Genomic DNA, 17056 nt, shown 5'->3' with positions numbered 1-17056 from the left:
CATTTCAAGGTCATGATTTTTTTTACCATTACAGCCTAATTAAGCAGACTTAAATAACGATGAAAATTATAAGATACATGTAAAAAAAAATAAATATAATTATACCTTTGTAAAAATCACTAAATCTAGAATTTTCGTTGAATTTTGTTTAGAAACACATGCATATGGTCCACGTATTGCAGTCCTTTTTTAAAGGACAGCAACTTGTCTCAATATATGAGGAGCAAAGAATCTTCAATGTTGGTAAAAATATGAGCACAAGGTGAAATAGCAGTTTCCCGTCATGAGACACCATATGGAAAACACATGGAAAACTCAAGTTTACATCATGTTTCCTAGTGGTTTCCGCAGTTGATGCCAGGTTATTCCGTCAATTTTCCGTGGCACGGAAACTACTACGCTCCGATTCCATTATCTCAAACCACGGAAAACTCAGGAAACCTGAAGTTTCTCGAGCCTCCATGTAGTTTCCAGTAATGGGAAACCTGAAGATTCCACTGGTTTCCATAAATAGGAAACTACTTTGAATCGGAGCGTAGTGGTTTCCATGGAATGGGAAACTGGTTGGAATCCTCAGGTTTTCCATGAACGGAAACTAGAGGAAACTTCACGATTCCTCAAGTTTCCATGACTCAGGAAACTACATGGAATTGGAACGTAGCGGTTTCCGTGTGATGGAAACTTGGTGGAACTATCTGGTGTTCCTTAAAAGGAAATTACAGGGAATCTTCAAGATTCCCTTATTTTTCTGAGAGGGAAGCAATGTGGAATTGTGGTGTAATAGTTCTCATACCATGTAAACTAGAGGGCAGGTCGAGCATTTCAATTTTGGGAAATGATTGACAAGCAACTGTAAGCTCAAGGATCCCTGTATTTTCCATGGTAAATCTTTCTTTTCTAGAATGTGAAAAAAGAACAGCAGTTTTAAATCAAAATATATATTATTAATTTCCTTGGTAAACTGTGTTTTCTTTTCAAAATCTTTTAAGAAAATGTATAAAAAGAAATAGCATTATCAAATCATATGTTTAATAATCTATGTACAAAATATTATTTTAAAATTAAATCACAATTAATAAAACTATATATCTTAGGTAAACAATGTAGTAGTCTTTCACATCTAAGTCCATTAAATCCCTTGTATTTTCTTCACATCATCTGCAATCTGCAACACGTTTTCATACAAAATTATTATTTGATGTAAGAATTGTATGCTTGAATATTATTAAGAAATCTGACAAGATCACTCAATGTCTTTTAATGTAACAATATTGGTGATTAGTTTCAGTCTTTAGATTTAATGACCATGAAATCAGAATAATGAACGATACATAATATGATTGAGAATATAACCATCTCATAGAACACTGCTTTTAGTTGAGTGAAATGGAGAGAAATGTGCTCCAGACAAGGATATTTACAAAGAGTTTTTTTTAATTGACATTTGACCTAGAAAATTGGATAAAGATCACTATACACCCTTCATCCCATGACACACAAGCCAGATCATACCAAGGGAGAACAATTATGCTCTGGACAAGATATACAGTGTATTCTGATACTGACCTTTGATCTAGATAATTGGTCCAATGTCACTTTTTACCCTCTATCCACAGGCACTCTTTAAGTTAATCTTGAGTGAGATTGGGCTAAGAGGAGAGAAAATATACTCAGGACAAGTGACATCGGATGGAAAGACAGATCATCTCATGGCATCCACAGAACAGGACCTAAAAAACAATGCATATATATATGTAAAGCTACATGTATATCTGTATAATTCAATATGAATACATCATATCTTGCATTGCATACACATGCTTTAATCATGTTTAATACCTTATGAATAATTTCATATTGCATGTACACTCAGTTTACATACAAATAATCTAAATTTCATCAACCAACATAACAGCCAATCAAGATTTAGATAATCAACATTCAGTACAAGTTCTATATGCTACATCATATGTACAGACACATACTAGACAAATATTATTTACCTACATTCTAAATCTTGTTTTATGTCACTGAAAATTAAGGCGATAGCCATTAACCAATTTTAACCCCAGTTCACATACATGCATGTTGTAATGTTTATTCAAAACTTCTCATTTATAAATATCACCCGTACCAAATAGTATCTTTAGTTAACTAAACATATATTTATATCTAAAGCTTCAGTGTTTCACTGAATTTTTTAGAAATGAAAGTCATCAAAATACTGACCAGCCAGAAATCAGTAAATGTGCATGTCCTTATTTTTAATTTTCATTCTTGGCTTGTTTCTTTTAACATGTTGAAATGTTAGAAAGTTTTAATAAGTTATAATATTTAATACTCGAATACCATAGATATGTCGAAGTAATTTGGAAGTATTCTTTGAGTATTTTACTCCTGATATCTTGAATCCTCAGATATCTCAAAATATTTTCAATGATTCAACTTTAATTTGAACCATGACAAAAGGACTCTTAAACAAATATTCATCATTCTAAAAATAAAGTCTACAGGTTAATAAATTATTTGGTGCTCAACAGTGATCACATCAATAATATCTAATAGACTTGGACATTTCCCCTTTGTTGAGGGGGTTGGGGGGATGGGCTTCCTCTTCACAATTTAGAATACTCTTACTTTGTGTCAACATTGGTTGAAATAAGGTCAAAATTTGCGGCTTTCCTTTCAGCAAGTGGTGGCGTCTCCATATGAATGAGAAAATTCTCGAGAGGGACGTTAAACAACAAACAAACAAAAAAAAATCCAGCAACAAAAACCATCTTTGCTTCGTTTGTCACCACGGTGACAATAATAATGAATACTACAGTAATATAAGATTCCTTGATTCCAACGAGACATACTAGGGGAACGAATTCAAATTTGACATTGCAGTTCAATATCTTGAAGAGCATGTTACAGTGTATTTGCAGGAAAATTTGGGGAAAAACAGAAACAGATGAACTTAACATCAACACAGAGGGCATACAACCAACAATAGATTCAAGGCAGATTAACTTTCCAACAGCAGTGGACATTTTCGACCTACCAGCAGCAAATACCATCTGTTCACCGAAGTCAGATAATGGTCATTCTCCCGATACCCCACCGACTGCAAATCTCTCACTTTTTCTTTTTTTTCTGTCAACGTGACAAATCTTATTCATCATAACAGCACATTGTAGCTTAAGAAACTATCCAGACACTTGTATTAAACAACAACACAAAAAAAACTCTACATGTCATTGAAAGGAATGTAAAAGTGTTGACACTTTCTCCGTCATGTCAGCTCAAATATGCAGTGACCTGACGTCATGTGCTATTATGACGTCATATTCAAGTAGTTCACAAAAGTGGAACAGTTTGATATTTTACGGACAGCCTTATTTTAGCTGCGCCCGGAACTTGGTTAGGGTCATAACATTGTATCCACATTTTACAAATAGATATATTTAAAACCTTCTTTTAAAGAACGGCAACACCATGACCAGGCATATTTATATGAAAGCACCCAAAGGAAGTAGTTTGTTCAAATCATGACTCACTGGAGTTAGCTCTAAAAAGATATGCGTTCTACATAAGGATATGTGGGAATAAGAATCTTCAGATGAAGAACGGAAAGGTCTTTGTTACTCATTTGAGCGTTGAGACCCTTGGCCATCTTGTTACTCTTTTTCTGTAAGATCTCGTTTAATACTTCAAACTTATTCCCTACTCCCATTTGTGGAATCCTTGCATTGCATACATATTATAAAAGCGATCGAATTTCAGGGTTGGGGGTATGCTTTTTAAACAAAGTAATGCATGTGCCTGAGATTTCAGTGGCACGGAAAATTAAATTTATTTAGACGAACTCAATATACATGCAACGTTATTTACATGTTTCTTAATTCAAAAAACTTCATTTATAAAGCAGAAACCAGGAATATTGTTTAATTTTAATCCGCTTACAATTAATACACTGAGTATGACATCCTGTGTAAAAAAAAAGTCATACAAACCGTAGAAATTCAACATCTAGTATGCTTTATATGCTTTACTAGAGAATTTCTAATTTGAGTTCACTTAAAATATATGACTTCAACTATTTAAAACAATATATTTTATTCTAATACCACGTCAAGTCCTTTGTCCAAAGAATAAAATTATTAATAAATAGTGTTGTATTTATTTTAAAGGAATTTTTATTCATAGACTGATACCCTTTTCTTTAAAATTCAGGTTGCTTATTGAAGAAAAGTTTTAACAACAAATGGTTATATTCAAGAACACTTTCTATAGCATCAAACGAAACAGAGGCCCCAATATACCACGTGATATACATTCCTTGCATGTCCAATACATCCCACACTGCACCACCGGTTATAGCTTCCGATGGAAAATTTGGAAAATAATATCCCCATTTCACCTGTTGCACAACTTGAGGATTGGCTTTGTTGAAATCTCTAAGGTGTTGAAAAAGTTTTCTTTGAATATGAGCGTCTACATACTTGTTCCAGGGACTCGCCTTTCCTAATTGGAGATAGACGCTTGTTTCGTAAACGCTGCCATCTTTATCGGTGTTTTCTCTGCTTCCTAGCTGATAGTCACGTCCGGTCACATTATTTACAGCTTGATGTGGGTTTATCATTCGATAAACTGAATATTCCACATTTTGAAAATCATACGGAAAAATTTCAAGTGGAGAAAGGGCCCTTCTACCAGGAGAAATGGAGTTAACAATTGTTTTCAGAATATATAAATGTCGCAGATGTTTGAAAATTCTCAACTCCTGCTGATTAAAATCCATAATGCCAAATAATGAATTCATCGATGGGGTGAGAATAAGAAAGTCAAATTTATCCATTAATACATCAAGAGAATTTTTATTCCTGTAAAATATTTGAACAGCCTTTCCTCTTCGAATATGCTTAATGTCGACATTTAACCGAATTTCAACATCAATTCGTTCAGCAATGTTACGACATAAGTTCTGCCAGCCCCCAATCAGGCGATAGGCTCCCCTTTCAGGTTTGAAGAAGGAATTAATCACAACTGGAGGTAAAAACGTGAGGCCGTAAAACGCCGATGTCTCATTCAGAAAACCATATCCATTTAAGGTTAATGCAATAAAGAAAAGTGGCTGTAGATCTGTAAGGTTATATCTCAAAAGGAAGTCATCCACCGTCCCACGAATCTAAAAGAAGAGGAAAGACCAAACAATCACAGTTATCATGGATTTACGGCGCCTAGCGTCGCCCGCGTGGCGCAGTGGTTAGAGCGTCTGCTCTAGAGTCGCGAGGTAAGGAGTTGATCCTTACGTCGCGGGTTCGAATCCCACTGTGGGACGTGAAGACCGGTCCTTCGGATGAGACCGTATTAACCGAGGTCCCGTGTCGCAGTAGGTGTTGGCACGAAAAAGACCCCTCACTGCTCAATGGCCATAAGTGCCGAGCATAGGACAAAATTTGCAGCTCTCCACCGGCAAGTGGTGGCGTCTCCATATGAGTGAAAAATTCTCGATAGGGACGTTAAACAACAAACAAACGGCGCCTGGTTGGCGACTGGATAGAGCGTTTGTTCCGGAATCACAGAGTCGCGGGTTCGAACCCAAGTGCAGAACGTGGAGATCGGTCCTTCGGATAATACAAGACAACCTTTGATGTTTGTTCTGCTCCCGTTTTGTATTGTTTTAATGACCCTTCAGCTTCATTAATGTTCGTTATCTCATATTTGATCGTATATACTGGGGACCCGTGTCGCAGTAGGTGTTGGTACTAAAGAGATCCCTCCCTGCTTCAGGACCTCAAGCGCTGAAAACAGGTCTAAATTTTCAGCCCTCAACCAGCAAATGGTGATGTCTCAATATGAGTGTAAATTTTCAAGAGGGACACTTAACAGGTAACAAACAACATAAAAATGATTAACGTTTGTTGTACGATAGAAGCTTATTGGAACTTTCATGCTCATTTTTTGATATACCAACTACTAGGTTACAAAGGGAGATGCGTCTATGAAATTTTTATGTTATCCTTAACGAAAAAATACTATAGTAAACTATAGGTACCTATAGTTTACTATAGTTAACTTAAGTAAATCAAAGTTTCAAAGTTTTTACTATGATAGTGAATCAAAGTTCAAAAGTTTTAACTATAGTTTATCAAAGTTCAAAAGTTTTCGTTATAGTAATTCAAAGTTCCAAAGTTTTCACTATAGCAAACCAAAGTTCGAAGTTTTTTCTATAGTCAATTTAAGTTTCAAAGTTTGCACTACATCATATCAACGTTTCAAAGTTTTCACAATAGATTAACAACTCATTAAAATATCTTGATAATTCTTTGCTCATTATGCCATAATGGGGGGGGGGGGGGAGGGTGAAATCAAATTTTCAAAGTTTTTACTATAGTTAATCAAAGTATCACTATAGTAAATCAAAGTTCCAAAGTATCACTATAGTAAATCAAAGTTCCAAAGTTTTCACTATAGTAAATCAAAGTTCCAAAGTTTTCACATTGATACTTTAGTTAACTATAGTAAACTATAGTTTACTACAGTAATTTTTTGTTAGGGGTAGTTTAAATATATGTAACTACCTAAACACACGGGTACGATACAAAAGTTTTTTTAAGGTCCCCGTTGATTTATCCACAGTGAAATATCTTCAATTCCATCTAATTATAAAGAAGAATAAGAAGTGTAACGTTTGACAAACTATTCGTCATTAAACGAATCCCTGCTTTCTACCATTAGACCTGGGTTCGTATGCATAAAAATTCTTAAGTCCTTAAGCATATACTTAAGTACTGTTTTTCTGCCTAATAGATTGGAACTTTACTTAGCATATTGCTTAGCATGTTGCACAAAACTTCTCAACTCTTAAGTAGATGTTAAGCATATGCTTAAAGTAAAACATGGTCTTTACTTTTCTTTAGTTCTTAAGCATCTTGTTTAAGATATTTCAAAGAGGTAGAGGAACAAATATAATTAAAGGAAATTTACAAAAAATGAAATAAAAATATGAAGAGGTAATTAAATCAATGAAATCAATTACAATCTGCATGTATCTACATTATTATATGGCATTCATATACTTTACAAGATGCTTTATAGCGATTTATTATCAAAGCGGTTAAAAATATGACGTCATTTGATTGTTGCGTAGTTTTGTCAACGTCCAGCACCTGTGACAATGCAGTGTAGTCGGAAAAGCCCTTTTTGGGTTTCCTAGTGCGATGTACATCTAGTTATGTTAAATTATTCTTACATTTTCAGAAGAATTTGATTTACATGTATCCCATATTACATATAATTTATACAATCATTCAATTAGCATCCCAATCGTGGATTAATTAAGTAACGTGAGAGAGAGATTTAATGACTGTTTTCAGAAAAAGCGCCAAATATTACACGAGATTCTATATACAAATTCGAAACGAAACCTAAATTCATGGTGGAAAAAGTGTTTACCATGTCCTCTAATTCTATGAAAAATAATTTTAATTTCAAAATTCAATTTGATTCGCTCTCCCTCTCAATTATGCCAATTTTCTCCACATCCTCCATAGTTTTTTCATTGTTTTTTCTCTCTCTCTTCTCTCTCTCTCTCTTTTGTCTGAGTAGATGATAATATAAACATGTCATCGATATCAAACAAAATATTTTGATCAATTAAATCGATCAAAATGTAAAAAAAAAAAAATAGTTACAGCAGGAAGGTGAGTTATTAAATAAATATGAATGATATTTTTCATAATACCATTTCTTTGCTAAGCATGTTGCTTAAAAGTTTTATGCCACGGAAATAAAGCATGTAACTCAGCTAAGAAGATGCTTAAGAAATTTAAACATATACTTAAGAAAATTCTCAGAATTTTTATGCATACTAATCCTGAACCTGAGATGAAAGGATAAAAAAAAAATTCGATGCAAGGGCTGCTTACTACTGCTTGGCACCTGCCTTGTTCCAAATTTTAAAGATTTTTGGAGATCAATCACTGTTGTGTTAATTTTTTTAATTATCAAATTCCTGAAATATTCATTACACACAGCATCAAGTCAATACACTAATACTGAAAACATATCAATTTTCTTGGCTAAGACACTAGGGATTAAAAATTTTTTCTTGGCACTCTACATTTTAAATATGACAATATTTTATTACTTCTATATGAACAATGCAGTCCCTTTTTCTATCAGGATAAATAGCAATTATAATAAATTTACCTACCCTATATAAAACTTCTGGAGATGGCCTTGGCATTATTTCTCCTTTAAACGTTCCAAAGAAACACCTATAAAGAGCACTGTAACGCTCTGACGCCTGAATCAATCTCGGTATTGAAACTTGTGCAGCTTCTAGGCTGGATGTGAATTCTACAAAAGGCGGAATGGGAATTAGGAACTAAAACTCATTGACATTGCAACTTTTTTTGCACATAATAAAAAGGATCATTGTAGGTTCCTCGATTTGAAAGATCTTGTATTAATACATGATTTTTACGATTTGTTGGGCCATTATTTACACACTGAATTGTTTATGGATTTTCCCGCTTGCTCGATCATGCCATGGAGCACGCGGCGGTAGTGACAGGTTAACAGGTGTGTTCATTCCTCCATGACATCTGATGACTTCTACTGTTTACACTGAATCGTGCTTACTCTGCTACAAATCTGTATTGCATCAGAAGACTTTTGAGCTTCATTACTGTTTGTTTTATCTGTGTTTTATCCTAACCTATGAACCTATCCTCAATAGATGCTCGAAGTACATGGGTCGTAGCACAGATTCGAAAAAGCAAATAGAAGATTGATTGATTGATTGATTGATTGATTGATTGTATATTGTTTTACGTCCCATTCGAGGATTTTTCACTCAAATAGAGACGTCACCATATACCGGTGAAGGGCTTCAAATTTTGACCTTTACTCGGCACTCAGGGCCATTGAGCAGTGAGGGATCTTTACAGTTCAAACGCCTGCCTTGACACGGGGCCTCCGTTTTTAAGATCTCATCCGAAGGACCCACAACTTGCACTTCAAAGTGCCGAGTGCATGGCGAAGGATCAGTTACTACCCATTTTTTTTATCGATTTAGGTCAGTCGCGGCCGAGATTCGAACTCACGACCTCCCGATCACGGAGCGAGCGCTCTACCGACTGAGCTACCGTGAACGGTACAAATAGAAGAAATTTTCTGCAGTAGATTGGAGACAATGTAGAACATGTTATATCTCATATTCTTGGTCACTCCACAGAACATGTAATAGAGAAACGACAGATCTAAACGAAGTGGAATGACGTTCTCGGTAATGATTTCGCATTAAGGGTTTGCAATGAAAAAAGTCATGGGATCAGACCTCGCCTTACATGTAGGTAGCTGGACGAATACTGACACAAATTGGAGAGACCGTGAGCTTTTAAGCATGCAGAATATTGCATGTTTCTTAAAACCATTTGATCTATTAAAATAGCATGACAAAGTAATCAACCTTTCTCGGGATATAAAATTACGTAAAGATAATGTTGCGTATTATTCTGTTCTTGAATTATGATAAAAAAAAATGTATTAATGGGAATAATTCACTAATAGAACTTGTCCTGAATAAAACATAAAACAAATGACCTTTAGACGCAAGGTTTTGTCCAATTTCAAAGCAAAAGGAAAGTCTTTGGAAAACAAGTGGTCACATTAATATTTTCAGTTTTAGTATAAACATATACTGCATAGACGCATTTATAGAGATATACACTTCTAGTAGGTCGCCTGTGCGGCGCAGTGGTTAGAATATTTGCTCCAGAGTCGCAGAAGTTAATTTTTACGTAGCGGGTTCAAATCCGAGTGTGAGACGTGGCGACCAGGCAAGTGGTGGCTTCTACATATGAGTACAAATAATACAAATAATATTACTCTTCCCAACTAAAATCCCATTCTGAATACAAACCGGCAGCCCAAGTTACACAGTGGATGACTGCACTTAAGGACATGCCAAAATTGCGACAAAATAAACTTTCAAAACAAGCATTTTTCTTTTAATTGCAGAAACGATCAACATCTAATCTACAACTTTACGTAATTACATTGAATAAAAGTATATATATTTACGAAGTACGAAGCTGTTTTCAAAGGCGGGGGTCACCACAATTTCTTGAATCTCCGTACGATAATGAGGACGCCCACTTTTTCACTGACTTTATACATAGTCAGCGCATGTTTGTCTATTGTTCTTCGTTTAACAGTAGTTGTATATTTGCATTAATAATGTTGTGTCAAAAGGAGATCAATAGACAAACATGCGCTCATGGTTTAAAAGAGAAAAAAACTGCTTCTTCTTACATTCGCCCTCTCTGTTGTAACCAAGGGCTATAGCATGTTGAATATTATAATTCCCCACGTGATTACTCTGTGAATACTAAATTCCGTCACGTGACTTGTAAGGTAACATGTATTGTTCTAACTAGGACACTGTGCTCGAACACGTTGAATTGTCAGGCATCGATTCAAAGTATTCTTTCCTTACATGGACGTGCTCATATTGTTAATTCCGTTTTGAAACCTTTGTTAATAGTGTAATTGTGCCATACAGAATAAAGGGGGAGATGAGAAAGAGTAATCTCGTATTTTTATACATGTCATTGTTATTTATCTAGTCTAATTTTAGAGCCATTCTTACAATGTTAACTCCACCTCTCATGCATATCTAATGTTTAATCAAGGGCAGGTAAGTGTAAATTCTCTATATTTTAAAAACAGTAAGGACAAAAATTCATAGAATTATTTTATTGTATCACAGTCTAAAATCATTTAAACATTTAAATTTTGGTGCCAAATTGACAGAATTCTTTAGTAAATATACAAAAGTGAAATAAGGTTAAGATATAAAAGCAACAGAAGCGACCGAAAAAGACCCAAAACCCGGCGTTAAGTGCAGTTATCCTTTGTTCCAAGATTTGATCTTACCTTTTCTATTAAGCCATGTGTAGCTTGGGATTTCGGGTCGTATTTCAAACCCGGTATTAAACTTTTCTAGTAATTCCACAGTTTTATCATAGCTTTCTGTCAGTCCAACAGCCCCAAGATTGTGCCAAACATTCCGATAAAATCTGGAGGCGGTTTTCCCGCCAACCTCATTTCGACTTTCAAATATCACAATGTGCTGAAATCCCTGCTTCTGTTTACAAAAAAAATAATAAATTCTAAGATAATAAAAAATATATTTTTAAAAAAAAATGTATGTATCATTATACAGCATGTCATGCTAAAAGCACAGTGAAAAGGACAAAAAATTTGCATTCATCATCAACTTACTTTGTTATATCCATTAACTACACCAAAATATAGAGAATATAAATCGTTTCGTTGAAAGCATTACTTAGCGTGTAAGTTGTAACCTTGTTACACTGAAAAGTAATTGCAGTCAGTGTCTAATATTGTCAAGTGAGTTGTTTCGATTCTGAACCGTAGAGATAAAAGATGGGGGGGGGGGGGGGGCTTATTTCGGTGTATGTTCCTACCTTCAGTTCAAAGGCCATATGTAGTCCAGCAGGTCCAGCGCCAACAATAGCAATTCTATCTTTCACGGACCGTGGTCCTCTTATTCTAGGATATGCTTGAATAAATTCCTGAAAATAGCACAATGTTTCTACTATATTGAATATCCTCAATATTTCTTTTCGATATATCAAAAGAAAACAAGAAAGTAATCGGGTATATTGAATTGATCCCAACATTGAAATAATGGAGATGATTGCAGGGTAAGTAAATAGCCACAAAGTTAGCAAGGTATTTTCAAAGACAAGGTCATATGACTCTTTTTTCCGTAATTATTAAATTAATTTTTCTACTTTTATTGGCGACATTAAAAATTGTGCCCAACCGATAACAATAACGTGGAAGAACGACTTTGTTAAGATCCAAGGAAGAATCTATATTACAAAATTTTTTTTTTTTTTCTGAGACGTTCTAAATTCCTATAAGCGATTCAGAAGGTTACAGAAGAAACCCAGAAGAATAGGCCTGGCAGTTAGTGAGAAAATTTGATTAAAGAAGTTTTAACATATCGATGTTTGTCTATGTAAACGGTGAGCATATTGAGAGTTCAGAATTCAGAAAGCCCATTGATTTTGTACTTAGTATTTCTGTAAAATTGCATTAAGATTGTTCCGTTATACGCTTGAACATTCGCGGACGAAATTAGAAAAAAAAAATGTTGAGCACTAACAAGATTCCGCAAACATTTTGCCGGTGAATGGGCTCAAATTTAGATATGATGACGACACTAAGGGTCACAAGCAGGGAGCGACCTCTGTCGTTCCAAGGCATGTTATTAAATGGACATCGGTTTCACATCAGAAAGATTCGCAATTTTTCCTTCAAAGTGTCAACTACTTACTGAAGTAACGGTTATGCCTTAGTCTAATCGAGCTCAAAGATCTATTGAAATAATTCAAATTGGTAGCAGAGCAAACACGGAAATCTGAGAACATCAGGATCGGGTACCAAGGAGTAAGCATGCTTTATTGACATGTTACACCTTCCCTGTTTTCCTTGTCATGATCGGGCGAACGGAAAAAAAATCCGTAGACAGTTAAGTGTGTAATTAATTGCTTAACAGTAGGTCTGAAGAACGTCAGTAAACATTCCACTAAATGATAGACGAACGTTATTCTTAATGAAATGTAGAAAGCCCTGGGCCCCATACACCATGGGCAGTCCATTACCTACTGTAACAAGTCTTTGAGAACGTCTGTTTCACGATTTATTATAACGAAATCGTAATAAAAAATATGCGTTTTATGCACTAAGTTCATGGACGATTTTATTTTTCGGTAAAATGCTTTGTCGAGGAAATTAGAGCTAATTTCATAGCATTTTTATTAAGTGTAAGATTTTTTCTGATTGATGTTCACTAGACCGCAGCAGATATTTGATATTATGCATTATTAAAATACCGTATTTTCATATGAGAAGAAGAAATAACCTCTTAACCATTTTTTTTTTCTTTTAACAAAAACGTTTACCTTATTAACGCACGTCAATGGGTCCTGGTCCGTAAAGTGTCCACTGGGACTATATCCAAAACTGTACTTTAGTACGAAATAGAAACAAATAACATAAATCACTGACATCATATTAGTAGGATTTCAAAGCGTTTTCTGATGATGCGTATTTTGTTTATATGTGATACACTATATACATCTGTTGAAAAATCCTTGTAAACCTAATTCATCTGTCAGATTTGATCGGCCAGTACAACGACTACAAAAAATGACATTTATGATCAAATGTATAGCAAAGGTATGTCAGTAAGTCCCTTTTCAGTAGGGTAAACTGATCTAGAGTCTGACACGATCTAAAGTCGGACAATTTTCAAAGGCGTAGCTTCCATTGAAGCTCGGAAGCACATGCTTCCACATTGTTCGGTGGAGAAAAATGAATTCATAAAAAGTTAAAATGCTTTTCACAAATAGATTTAAAACACTCTCCGAAGAAAATACTGAACCGTAGAAAAAAATTGCATTATATGTTTAATGTTTTAATTTATCAATTTATATTAATAATTTAGGATTATTATTTCTATATATAATTTATAAGACTTAAGTTCATGAAAACATGCATGTATGATTGAAATTTCAAAAGCATTTTATAAAGGATAATACATACTTAATGTAAGATGTATAACATTGAATATATGTAAAATGCATATAGGTCTATAACAGTCTAATAATAAGGACATCTGGGAGAACTGCTGCTGTGTCGTCCTTAATTTTTTTTTTCCTCGCTGAAAACGCATTTATGACAATATATATTATGAATGATAACAACAAAAATATTGAGAAAAAAAATAAGAAAATTTAACATTTTATGCTTCAAAATGTTATAAACCATTTTAATTATATTGTCACTTGTCTAAAATGCACCAGCTTCCAGGGACTTCACAGGCACTTGTTTCGTAAACGGGGCACCCCTACTTATTTTTACCACAGGGTACCTAACTCAATTTAATTTCAGGCACCCCCGCTTCAAGCTCGTATTTTGTTTATATATCAATCATTAACCTACTTTAAAATGACATCGTTCGCTTCGAAAGACTTTTTTTCTTGACAAGTTAATCGTTCCGGACGTCTCTGGTCGAGCCTCTTTATTGTAAACCACTCATTTCTTCCTCGAAAATTATTTCGATACAAAATAAGACTTCGAATTGGATACACTGACTTCCGGTTGGGTTATAAATGTAGGATAAATCCAGAGACTTACGAGTATTCCTTTCCGAGGCATAGTGCATTTTTATTTTTGCACTGGGAGACAAATTTTGTGTCAGAATAGACAGGGTGTCGGATTGCATAGTATAAAACACATGAAAAATATTAAAATGGGAAACAAATTTAATCTGTCCGTCTATCTGTCTTTTTTTAATTAAGAAAATATAACCTTCATGTTTCACATTAGAGTTTACTTTTCTAAAGCAACAAATTTCCTAAAGAAGAACTGTACACCTTATGCACCTGACTTTGAAGTTTAATCTTTTTAAAAAGGCGTTTGCACAAGAGTCGCGAAATATGAAGTTGTTCCTTACGCTGTGGAGTCGCCCGCGTGGCGCAGTGGTAAGAGAGTCTGCCCTAGAGTTGCTAGGTACGAAGTTGATCCTTACGTCGCGGGTTCGAATCCCACTGTTGGACTTGGAGACTGGTCCTTCGGATGAGACCGTATAAACCGAGGTCCCGTGTTGCAGTCGGTGCTGGCACGAAAAAGATCCCTCACTGCTTAGTGGCCCTGAGGTCAAAATTTCCAACTCTCCACTGGCAATTGGTGACGTCTCCAAATGACTGAAAAATTATCGAGAGGGACGTTAAACAACAAACAAACAAAGTTACGTTGTTGGCTTGAATCCCACTGCAGAATCTGGAGCCCGTTTTTGGATGAGACCATTTAAATCGATGACTTGTGCCGTTGTGTCGTAGTAGGTGCTGGTTCGAAAAAAATCACCACTCTAAGGCTCTAAGAGCCGATTGCATGTCCATATTAGCAGCCCTCTACCGGTGTTACGACGGAAAGTGATCCCCGGAAACTCAAAACTCACTGTTTTTATATCTTACGCACGCCCACTTTGGGGAGCAGTTCATAAACCAATTTTTTTTTTTAATAAAATCATAACTAATAAATATCTGATGAGAAATGAAAAATAAATTGAAAGTAATAACAACCACTTAGACTTAGTATTCAGCAATTAAAAACAAAATATTAATAACTTTTATTAATGTTATCAATAAGGAATTATCCCAACGAAGCAATGAAAAAAATAACGCCTCATTTCCCCATGTGCACTTTCTAACACAACCACAAATAGATCGGCCGCTGCTGCCGCCGATAATAATAAACACTGAAACCTGGTTTTATTTCTTTTATAAAAGTAATTCAATTACTTTTTGATTACCCCTCGTATTTCTTGTATATTAACATATCATCCCAAAATTTTACATTACTGATATCAATTTCAAGAAAGTTTCAGCTTTGAAATCTCAAAATAGTTTCAAACTTTCATAGTTAATCAAAGTATCAAAGTATTTACTATAGTTAATAATAGTAAATATAGTTAACTATAGGTTACTATAGTAAATTTTTGTTAGGGATGCACTTCGATTGTGATAGAAATACTGGCAATATACCCCCTCCTACCTTGATCATTATATAAATACAATGTTGTATAATCTACATTATCATGTACACATGCATTATATAACTCCTTATAAGTCGGATTTTTGATGTAAGAAAAAAAGATTTTTGTTTACTTTTATCCTAAAAACTCATATTTTTAAAACGTCGTATCACACAGCAAGATCGCTTAAGAACTACGCACGCTAACTCTCGATTCCCGCATACATTCTACACCCATTTAATTCAATACTAATGGCAATTTGACCGTAAAATCTTTGTTGGATGCAAAGAACAGTTCAATGGTAATTGACTGATAATTTTAATGCCAGTGTTAAATAGTTAATTACCCCTAATTCCAGCTCTTAAAATAAGGGTGGTAGACGATATTTTCCATTGAAATCGGGCTTTAAAGCATCAACACATTTTAAAATATTCTTGGATATGAATAAATGTTCCTTATAGCTTTTCTTATGTTTTACGCATATAAAATCAAACATATATTATTAATAAAATACAATGTTCAAAACCCTTTGAAATTGGTCAAAAATTACGCATTTTTGTTGTTGTTGTTTTTTTTTTTTTTTTTTTGTTTGTTTGTTTGTTTGTTTTGTTTTTTTTTTTGTTGTTGTTGTTGTTTTTTTTTGTCTGTAAACATATGTTCCCCCCGTGAAACACAAAGAGCTTTGGTATGAATTTGTGGAATGATAGTACATATTACCTGTAAAAGGAATTTTTGTTTCAGGGGGGGGGGGAGATTTTTTAAATATATTTTCCGTTTTCGTTGATTTTTATAGTGAAAAACACAAGTTTTACCCAAATTATAAAGTTATCTCTCTTTGTTTTCCCAAAGAAGTAATGCTTTATGAAAATTCATAAGAATATCTATATAAATATGAAAAATCATTCAAATGTGTTAACTTTTGAAAATTGACTCGGAGGTAGGCGGGAGAACAATACTATCGTTCGCAGTTCTTTGTGTATAGGAAAGACATGGCCAGATTTTTTTTTTCTATATAGGCTAGCAAAGTAGTCATCGAACATCGTAATAGCCTAGTTATTTGTTTTCCTTTAATGGGAATAAAACATCTTGTATTATTGATGTAAGGTATAGTATAACCTTTTGTTATTTAAACTTTAAAGCTTTTAGGCTGCGTTATCAAATTATGACACTTTAGCACATAATATGTCAATTAATAATTTCTTACTTCTTATCGTGTGCATAAAAAATGAAAAAAAAAATCTACTTTTCTTTTTTACATTATTGGTTTACTGAAAAAAAATATGCTATTTGCGCTTATTTTCATTTTTTCGTCATCATTTTTTTTTTTTTTTTTTTTTTTTTTTTTTTTTTTGCCGGGGGTGGGGGTTGTGAATTAGAATGTAAATACAAAGCAAATTATTTGATTTTCATATGAGAGTATTTTTTTCT

At 34.2% G+C, this 17056-nt stretch overlaps 1 protein-coding gene across 1 annotated transcript; it reads right to left on the bottom strand.

The window, feature by feature from the left end:
* Positions 1 to 4207: 4207 nt before the first annotated feature.
* LOC133198102 (uncharacterized) lies at positions 4208 to 11519 on the bottom strand. Its single transcript, XM_061334248.1, has 4 exons — positions 11487 to 11519; positions 10933 to 11143; positions 8204 to 8349; positions 4208 to 5173 (listed from the first exon to the last, which is right to left on the bottom strand). Exons 1-4 carry the CDS (start codon positions 11502 to 11504, stop codon positions 4208 to 4210), a joined length of 1341 nt encoding a protein of 446 aa, XP_061190232.1. The 5' UTR covers positions 11505 to 11519.
* Between the last annotated feature and the right edge of the window lie 5537 nt (positions 11520 to 17056).

Source organism: Saccostrea echinata, unplaced genomic scaffold, assembly GCF_033153115.1.
Source record: "Saccostrea echinata isolate AGI-Se365-2 ecotype Australia unplaced genomic scaffold, CSIRO_AGI_Sech_v1 ptg000033l, whole genome shotgun sequence".
Classification (NCBI taxonomy): Eukaryota; Metazoa; Mollusca; class Bivalvia; order Ostreida; family Ostreidae; genus Saccostrea; species Saccostrea echinata.
Note: the sequence above shows the minus strand (reverse complement) of the source record. Positions and strands in the feature narration are given on the sequence as shown.

Excerpts from the sequence above, each read along its gene's own strand:
- LOC133198102 (XM_061334248.1), bottom strand. Across the intron at positions 8,350-10,932 it reads CACATGGCTTAATAGAAAAG|AATTCACATCCAGCCTAGAA; the intron begins GTAAGATCAAAT and ends CGCCTTTTGTAG. Across the intron at positions 5,174-8,203 it reads CTCCAGAAGTTTTATATAGG|ATTCGTGGGACGGTGGATGA; the intron begins GTAGGTAAATTT and ends CTCTTCTTTTAG.